Source organism: Diadema antillarum, unplaced genomic scaffold (genome assembly GCF_040938485.1).
Source record: "Diadema antillarum isolate AM-2024a unplaced genomic scaffold, OU_Dant_1.0 seq00000785_RagTag, whole genome shotgun sequence".
In the NCBI taxonomy this organism is placed as follows: Eukaryota; Metazoa; Echinodermata; class Echinoidea; order Diadematoida; family Diadematidae; genus Diadema; species Diadema antillarum.
Window position 1 is genome coordinate 26,228 of NW_027271673.1, and position 10,028 is coordinate 36,255.

The window sequence follows — 10,028 nt, forward strand, 5'->3', positions numbered from 1 at the left end:
ATATGGCAGTTGGATGAGTTGATGACGTCGTCTATTCACAATTTTCCATTGACCAGATTGTGTGAATCAAATATTTCCGCATCTATAACATTTTTTTGTTGTTGTTGACCATAACTATTTTCACTGGCTGTCTAGTTTTGTCAAGTGTATAGGACCTATATTTCAGAGACAACGAACGCTCTCAAATTTTGGCCCTAATGGTGGCTATTACAGCCGTTCCACGGTAAAAGGGTCTATTTTGAGAAATGTTACTTCAGAGAAAAACAGGTTTAAAGTTTGGCGTATTTGTACGTCTGCCTCTTGTGTTTGTAAAGAGAATGGCTTGTGAGAGTTATGTATTATGAAAATATGAAAAATGAAATATGAAAAATACACCAAACTTAAAACCTGTTTTTCTCCGAAGTAACATTTCTCAAGATAGACCCTTTCACAGTGGAACGGCCGATTACTTTCGCCAACCCTGGGGCTATCAATGCATGAATTTTCTTTTCACCTGCATTAACCCGTTTTGTGCCAGGGACCTCGAACAGTGTGTACAACGCTATATAAGGGAGCTTTAGATTTTAGACGCGCGGACGTTCAAAGAGAGAAAAAAAAACATGGTTTGAGCGTGCGCAGTAGCGCACGTCAAGTTACTGCGCACGCTCAGACCATGTTTTTTTTTTCCCTCTGAACGTCCGCGCGTCAAAAATCTAAAGCTCCCTACTACTGTGCCAATCGGCACTCGATGCATATAATATGGTTAATGCCCTTATACAGTGGACTCCCGTTATAACGAAATCCTTGGGACCGGCTGTTTGCTTTCGCTATATCGAAATCTCGTTGTAACTGAACAAATAAACAATAAAAATACGTAGAGTGGATAATGTTGTGCCATGAATTTTTACTTCGTTGTAACCGGAATTTCGTTATAACCGTGTTTGCTATAACGGGAGTGCACTGTATAGATATCACAATCCTCACTCTCTCATTATTCTAGAAGTAGATTCTGTCTACTTCTTACACCAACCTATCCATTTTGGCTGCCCCGAGAAGATAATGTAGAAATTGCTAATCATGATTAAAGAGAATAAGATCGAATGAGAAGCTAATAACACTGTAAAAGTTTGCATACTTTGGAAGAGACATTAGCCACTACTATGTAAGGTCAATTCCCGCTGGTCGAAAAATATACCATACATAGAAACTCGACAAATCTCGCAGCGAATATCAATAATTATGATGCGGCGACTCTGATCTGATGAGACAATGATAGGATCGTACTCGAATGAACAAACAAAGAATGATTACGATGAGTCAGTATCGACTGCCACTGACGAGACAACACTCGTAAGAAGTCGACTGAACTCACGGACGAACATCATGATGAGTTGACTCCGACTCAAAGAGACAAAACGTTAGAACTCTACTGAACTCAAAATCTACGTTGAGTCGACTCCGATTGTAAGAGACAACATAAATAAATAAATAAATAAAGTACATTTATAATGCGCCGTATCTATCATTAATGATACTCTCGGCGCATGAGAGCCTGCGTACTTCAACACATACTGTTAAAACATGTTAAAACTCGACTGCAATCTCACAGAAAAATAAACGCAAGTCGACTCTGAGTTGAAGACTGCTTGAGACAAAACGTAAGATCTTGACGGAACTCACAGAAAAAAAAAATACGATGAGTTGATCGCGATCGACTCCGACTCAAAGGCCCGAATTCACGAAGGTGGTACAAATGAAACCATGGTTTAAACCATGGACAAAAACCCTGGAGCGCCAAGTGTCGAATGGAATATTTCGTTACGAAATCAGTCATTTCGACGATGAAATGATTATTTTGTAACGAAATGAAAACGTTTTGTAAGTAAATGAACATTTCATCCACGGAATGATAATTTCGTTAATGAAGCGGTCATTTTGTCGACGAAATGACCAATTTCGTAAAGAAATATTCTGTGCGACACTTGGCGCTCCATGGTTTTTGTCCATGGTTTAAACCATGGTTTCATTTGTACCACCTTCGTGAATTCGGGCCAAAGAGACAAAACGTTAGAACTCTGCTGAACACACATATAAAACGTAACGTTGAGTTGATTCCGATTGTAAGAGACAACATGTTAAAAGTCGACTGAACTCTCAAAGAAATATAACGGCGAGTCGACTCCGAGTCGAAGAGAAAAAACGTAAGAACTTGACGGAACTCACAGAGAAAAAAATACGATATGAACTGACTCCGACTCAAAGAGACGAAACTTTAGAACTCTATACTGAACTCAGAGATAAAAACTGCGTTTAGTTGACTCTGACTGGAAGAGACAACATGTTAAAATTCAACTGAACTCACAAAGAATAATTGGTATTGAAAGCAACTTGGTAAAATGGACGTTGTGCGATTAGTGTCGCGTCCTGTGCATTTGTCGCATCCAAACACTATGGAACAACCTGTAGGAACTTCCCGCCAAGTTGCGGCAGTAGGTCGAGCTGTTGGCGAGTTTTGTGCGCACCACTCTGCTCATTTTCGGGTTTCGTGTTTGCTTTGCGACGCAGTGGTCGTAATCACGTGACAAAATGCTCCGGAACGTGGCGAGGTCTTCCTCAAAAGTCGGTCCGTACTCGGCGATTTTCCTCCAAAGGGTGCGGTTAAAGTGATCATACAGAAGAGTGTCGGCCCAATTCCAGGAGCGCAGGGAAGAGCGTACGCTATTAGACATTGCGGAAGCGCGTACGCGGTTATTCTTCACTACGTAGGAGATGTCTTCGTAACTCCAACACATTAACTTCTTTAGGAGTAGGAGTGACTCATCCATGTATTCCATTATAAGTACCAGGCTCATTTTCTTAGACAAATAGTTTATGATGGACTCCACGACTTTCCGATCCGTATGAATCCTGCGATCAAGTGTTAAGTCAAAGATCTGTCCGTTGCGGGTGTAGATTTTTTTCGTCGACATAGACGGTAGTTTGTTCCAGTAGGTCAGAGGAGATTTGGAGAATTTTACCAAGTTAGATTGCTTGTCTCCTTTTGAAAAGAGATATTTCGCTGCTCTGAAGTAGAAGAACGCTGACTCAAAATGCGAGCTCGGCTCGCGGAGGATTGTAATGTACCTCGTACCCTTGGCCATGAAGTAGTCTAGAATCTTCGGCTGCAACCGCACGTGGACGGTCAGTACGTTGTAACCCCTGTAGTGTGCGTAGTCGCCCACTCTAACGCCTAGCGGCGGTAGAAACCTCCTGCTGGATCCCTTGTTGAGGATATCGAGTCGTATGTGACCGCGCAGCGAGTCTCCTCGGTACGCGAGGCAGGAGAGCACGTGGTTCAGCGCGAAGCGATTCAGGATGGACGCCAGGGTTGTACTTCCTGTTTTGTGCGTCTTGATGAAAGCTATGTTGCGTCTTGGCCGACATGTTAGTTGGTCACCTGATTGTGCGACCCTGGCCACGTGGGTTTCATTTACACTGACGATGGCTGCGTGTAAGTCGGTCGTTGAATTCGATTTGTCAGAAGTGTCGTCGTTTTTACCGAAACTTGAATTTAGAGTCCTCTCAGGGAGTCTGCAGAAAAGAAAGAGGACCAAAGGAAAGTATATAGCATACATATGTATTGCAGTACAGAAGAATATGACATGTACATAGGTTTTGCGCTAATAAATTTGTATTATTGTCATTATTATTCATATCATTTGAATTTAAAGGCACTTTGAATGGAAACATCAGAATGTCTCGAAACTGACGAAGTAAAGAAAGTGAAGTAGGGTTCCGCGGATGTGCCCAATTGACATATTTTCACTTGCTATGTTTTGCGGTTGCCTAGCTTTTATTGCCACTTTATGAAAGAAACCCAGCTAAGAGCTACTCTTTAGCCAGAGGAGCACGGCCTAGGCATCCGCCAAATTGTCTAGCTATAGTCAGTACCCTCTCCGTCAGCCGTTTACTGAACGGTGTACATTTCAGGTGCCCGTTTCATAAAGATTCATCGTAAGATTGATCTCACTATTGGTGCCATTCAAAACGTTGCGCTCGATCTGCTAATAAATACGTGCTTTAAACCAAGCGTACGTATCTTTATGAAAGAGACTGACCACCGGGATTACTCTTAAGCTCGATTCTTTGAATTACGCTGAATTTTTTCTGATACTGAGAACATCAGAACTGATAATCATGTATAGTTGATTATATTTATTCGAAGCTGATTTATATGTTGTTGTTTCTTTTTATATTGTAATGCACTTCGAAACAAATTGTATTCAGCGCTGTATAAATATTTCACATTATCGTTATTATCATTATCTAATCAAGCGAATGATCCTCGTAATTCTTTGTAAAGCGGGCCCTGCAGGAAAGGTAGAACTTTGATTGACGTTGCTTGCATACACTTATCAACTCAGGGAGGACACAATGCAAAACAGTAGACTTATCTCCAGAAATTACTGTGATGGGACGGGTCGCAATAAAAGAATATCCATTTGCTGAAGTCACATTGATTACACTGTGCTGTTTGCAGCGATAAGGTCACCTGAAAGGTAAGTCCGTTCACTCCTAGGCAAGGATATAACGGATAACACATTTGGTGACGTCACATACCTTTGCGGTCGTTCCACCGGAGAGAATGTGACGGAGAGAGTGATCATATTTTGCGATGCCATAACGATAAAAACTGACATCAGGAGAACAAACACAAGTAGGCATTGCTGGAAAAAATAAAATCAAAGGAATACAAAGATATCCCATTAGTGATGATCAAAGGGATGGTACAGTATTGGTGGAGATGAGAATTGGGCTTTTAACTTTTTGCGAGATACCAAGAAAACACTTATGATATAATACAGAGCATGCCATTTTAAGAGAAATCTTTTCCAAGTTTATTTGATGAAAATCGGGTTTGGAATGAGTGAGTCATCCCAAAACAAAGTAAAACAAAGCGATCGTAATAAAGTGTGGGTCCCACACTTATAAAAATCGCTCTGTTTTGGATATCTCAGCCATTTTAAGACAAATTTTCATCAAATAAACGTTGAATTTTTCATGGAATTACATGTTCTTTCATATTTCATAAGAGGTTTCTCATTATCTCACCAAAAATGTTAGAAACTGAAATTAGGTCAAAATTATACGATCCCTTTAAGGTCCATGTTTTGGATAAAACATGTCGGTACAAACAACCTAGATAGCATAAATAAATAATCATAAATTGTGATACACCTTTCGTATACTATATTTTCTACATAATTTGATATAAAGACAGACGGTTTATGCATTAGTGTATGCAGTATTTATATCATGATAATGTTGTATTGATAATAATGTGATAAAAAACAATATATTTGTTTAAATGAGATGGATATTTTTGAATTAACATATTCATTATCATCATGTTAGGTTGTACAGATATGCATCAGTGAATTCCATTTTCTCTATCTAATTATTAAAGGCATATCATACGTTCAAAACAAAACAGAATGAAATGGTTTGAGGAATTGGAACATCTGTGTATGTAGCATTTTATATACATGTATAGAGCATGTAGAGGGTGTTACATCACCAGTTGAATCTATTCATCTGATTACCCTATATTCAATTCAATTCATAACTCTGAATCCAGCTTTAAGGAAATATTGTGTAGATAAGCAATGTCAGAAGTAGAGCATGTATTGGATATGATATAATGAAAAACGTTAAGGAGGCACAAAATTGTCTTCCTATGGTGATGTATATCTCTGATAACAATGAGCATAATGAATATCTCCCTAAAAGCTGGATCTATAGATATCAGATGGTTTTATATCGAGGGTTTTTATCGCAAAACGAGCTTCTGATTAAAGCTGTTCAAAAAGCAAAAACAAAAATAATACAAAAATACAGGATATTTCTAATCATAACTTTCAGAATATTCATTGTGATATAACAAGAAAGATATTACTGAAGAGGTTTAATTTGCTCGATGTGCTGAGTGACTTACTTTGAATGTTTGAAAATGCAGCTTAGCTCATTTTGCGATAGAGCTTTTCATATGCTAGGAAATGTATATATATATATATATATATATATATATATATATATATATGTGCATGTGTGTGTGCGTGTGTGTGTGTATAGCCTGCTTCCAAAAGGCGCTAACCAGATTCTAACCCCATTACTTTTCAATATATTTAGCTCCTTTTGGTTGAAACCTCTTGATATATATATATATATATATATATATATATATATATATATATATAATGTGAAGCGGGCTTGGCCTCGTACGTGGTGGGTACTGCATCATTGGTATATGTGTGACGGAAGGAAAACTTGCAGTATAGACGTTGCAGTGAAAAGCTGGTGAAACAGCCGAAAGCTCGGGGAATAAAGGCAAGACTGAACATCACTGCAACGTCTATACTGCAAGTTTTCCTTTCGTCACACACACACACTATATATATATATATATATATATATATATATATTTTATATATATATATATATATATATGTATATATATATATATATATATATATATATATGCAATGAGTATACCAAGGAGTTCTAATGAAAATAGTGGAAGGAATGATGCCCTAAATCTTACAATATTTCTATTATGGTTCCCGACTGTCTTCACTTGGATCCGCGCCACAGGCGGCGTGGCGGTCAGCCTCATCCTGCGATTCACGTCCATCGTCCAGGCTGGTCAGCCAGCCCCTCCGTCCTTATGTAGCTGGTATAAAACGATTGAGATTCATCTTTTATTGGACACGAAATGGACAGGGCATAATGGGCACGAGATAATGTCAGAGGACTGTAATATGGTACAGTTCACCCTCCCGTTGAAACGCATACTGTCATCACGAAATTCTCGTTCCAACGAAGTAAAAGTGCAGATCTCAATATTACAATCTTTATATCATTACGTCTTGACAATGCTTCATACAAGCAGAGTGTATAGTTCGTTCAAGCCTGTAAGCAAAATCATTGCTTGTCCCCTTTAGAAGGTTTTAATTGAGAGGAAGTACAAATGTCTTCTTACTTTTTTTCTTAATCAACAGCTCTTTTCTTTTTTCTTTTTTCAAAGCTACTGATGGCTATATCAGTAAGCTACAGTACCGACCGTTTTATTATGTCGGGTGCAGTTATATAGGTCAAGTCAAGGATACATTCCGCTTTTGAATGTATTCAGTTGCTCTCTTGATTTTTTCCTTACCCACAGAGAGCCATTTCTTTGTTGCTTGTTGTTCAATAAGGGCCACAGACTACACGTATGCAGCTATATTGTGGGAAATCGTGACCCGGGCACACGTAAAAATACATTTCGAAAGGCTATTCAAGCGTAAGGAAAGTGATTATTCAATGACAAACGCCAAATTGAAACACACTGTAGCTAACCAGCCCATTTTGTTTGATGAGGAATCAGGGGCGGATCCAGGGATTCTGTAAAGGGCGAGGGGGGCCTTACAAAATTAAAGGGGGCGCATGAGCCCCTGTCTTTTTTATTTTTTTTCTTTTGCTTTAACCAAAAAAAATAAATGAATAAATAAAGGGGAACCTTTGGGATTCGCCACTGGCAATGCATCCAGAACAAATATGAACAAAACACCACCCTCTATGAACATGATAATTTATTGGACATCACAACCGGTAGAGGAGTACTAGACTAAGTATTACTGTATAAATAGGAAAATATTTAGTGCTGCACCCTATACACGAGTGTCATTGTGGACGAGACTTCACCTCAAGGAAAATTATCTATGGTGATGTAATACAGTACACGTACATCGAAATCGCAACGTTTACCTACATATCCACACATGGAAATTCGCAGACATGAACATGGCTTTGGCATGAACATGGCTTTGGCATAAACATAATGGCTTTAGGGTGATCATGGATAAATGATTATCGCAAATAGAAGAAAAAAGCAATCGATCTGTGAAATTTATATAAGAACGTATTTTGAACATGAAACACAGAGCCATGAATCACTTGAAAGAGAGAGAGAGAGAGGGGGGGGGGGGATCATTAAGCATAAAACAAATATCCCTCGTAATAATAGAGTCGCCGAAGCTACCTGCACATGACGTCACGGATTTTCATTCAGAATTTTTTTGTGTGCACTTACTATTGTCAAGAAGATCGTGCTTGAATGTAATGTGCGTATAATATAGCACACGCTTGTGTGTGTGCTCATTCTATAGCAAAGCAAACGCAAGTGCTTCACTATGTACAGACGTGAAAGATTACTATATTATACCACTGCGTTTTGACGCCGTCGCTGACGGCACAAGAGTATTAACAAATTACGATTAAGGACTTTCTGTAAACTTAGCATTTTATTGAAGAGTTACACCACGCGATGCAATAACATTCTTTTCAATTATCTCTATGTATTATATATACCTTCATTCAAAGTGTCTCAAAGTCTTTCCTACTGTACCAATCCGCTATCTCTGTTCTATGTGTGTTGCTGATAATGATCTGTTGAAGCAATTTGTCCTATTACAACACTCTCCCCTTATATGTATATTATGCACGAAATATCATGATAACGGAAGAGCAAGATAGTTATGCATGATTATTACGTTACTACACCGCAGTGGCGGATCCAGGCGCTGAGGGCGCACCGGGCCCCGCCTACATTATTCAACCACTGTGCCTCACCATTCCTCTCCAAAATGATTAATCACCGAATTCTCAAATCATTAAAGGAACTGTAAAGCAAAAACATGCATTTGATTTGTGTTGATTCATCATACCCTGCTCATTATTTATAGCCTAAAGAATATCTACATTGTTTTGGGGTTTTTTGTGTGTCTAAGATTACTTGCAACGCCCACAAAAAAACAAACAAACAAACAAATAAAAAACAACAACAACAACAAAACTTTAAAAACCAAGATTTTGCCAGTGGCTTCATCTGTCAATTGTTGCTGAAGTATATTATACTAATGATATAATTGACAAAAGATATTCGAATGCACCATTCCCTATATACATCGTGCATAACTTACGTGCTTCAATATTGCGACTAATGTCTCCATTCTACAGAGATTTCTTCTCATCGGTCACTCGTCGGAAGTAAAGTTTGTTAAATTACTTCCAGCCACCCATCCAAGTGTATCGGATCGTACTCTGATCAGCCCAAGCTAACCCATTTGATACTGAATCCTGATATCTCTAGAGACTTAATACGCAGGCCACCAGGTTCCCTTTGGAACGGGTTAATTGTGTTGGTTGATGACTGTCGTGTCAGTGTCGGGCCCGTCGCGCGTGGTCCTCACCCGCCGATCTTGCCTCATCCGATCACGCCCGACGTGTCTGACACTGATGGTGGACCGACACAAGACGGATACCTCAGACTACCATCCGACATTTCAGTGGGTGGCCTGAAACAACAAACTGTGCTTCCCACGAGTTACCGACGAGAACATAAAAAATCTCTGTGGAATGGAGGCATATTATATTATAATTATATTAAATAAAAATGAAGGGACTTAAGTTATGCTCCGTTTAGAAAACGTGCAGGAAAAGAAAAAAGAAACCATCAGCTGGCATAAATCACAAGAATAACACAAGCATACAAGCAAACAAACAAACAAACAAACAAACAAACAGACAAACAAACAAACGTTTATTCACCTGACTGGTGAGTCTCCTCAATCTTCTTAGAGTCTCCGTGTGTCGCTTTCGCGTTCTGCTAATCGATAACCGAGTATATTACAATATTATGGCATATCGATACTTGCAGGCGTCAAACAGCCTCCCACAATATCACACGACAAGACAACATAGACCGGTATCAATATATGAGATCCATACATCAGGTTTTACGCACTCGCGAGTCCGACCTATACAGACGTGTAAACGTGGGTTCTATAATAATACCTCGACCAATAGCTTTAGGATCCACACAGATCATATTCACTGTTGACGCTCCAGTCAGGGAGGTGGAAGAGAGAATCCACCTCCCTGCTCCAGTTTACCTTCATGCATTGGTACAGGCCACAACGGTGCAGACGGAGTTGATACTAGCATTGCAGAGTTTATGGAGCCATGGACGTGTA

At 39.2% G+C, this 10,028-nt stretch overlaps 1 protein-coding gene across 1 annotated transcript; it reads right to left on the minus strand.

Annotated features, from left to right (window-relative positions):
- Positions 1-2,017: 2,017 nt before the first annotated feature.
- LOC139739168 (galactosylceramide sulfotransferase-like) lies at positions 2,018-9,781 on the minus strand. The gene is made up of 4 exons (XM_071649782.1): positions 9,604-9,781; positions 6,560-6,688; positions 4,579-4,685; positions 2,018-3,549 (listed from the first exon to the last, which is right to left on the minus strand). The coding sequence occupies exons 2-4, from the start codon at positions 6,647-6,649 to the stop codon at positions 2,391-2,393; spliced, it is 1,356 nt and encodes a 451-aa protein (XP_071505883.1). The 5' UTR covers positions 6,650-6,688; positions 9,604-9,781; the 3' UTR covers positions 2,018-2,390.
- Between the last annotated feature and the right edge of the window lie 247 nt (positions 9,782-10,028).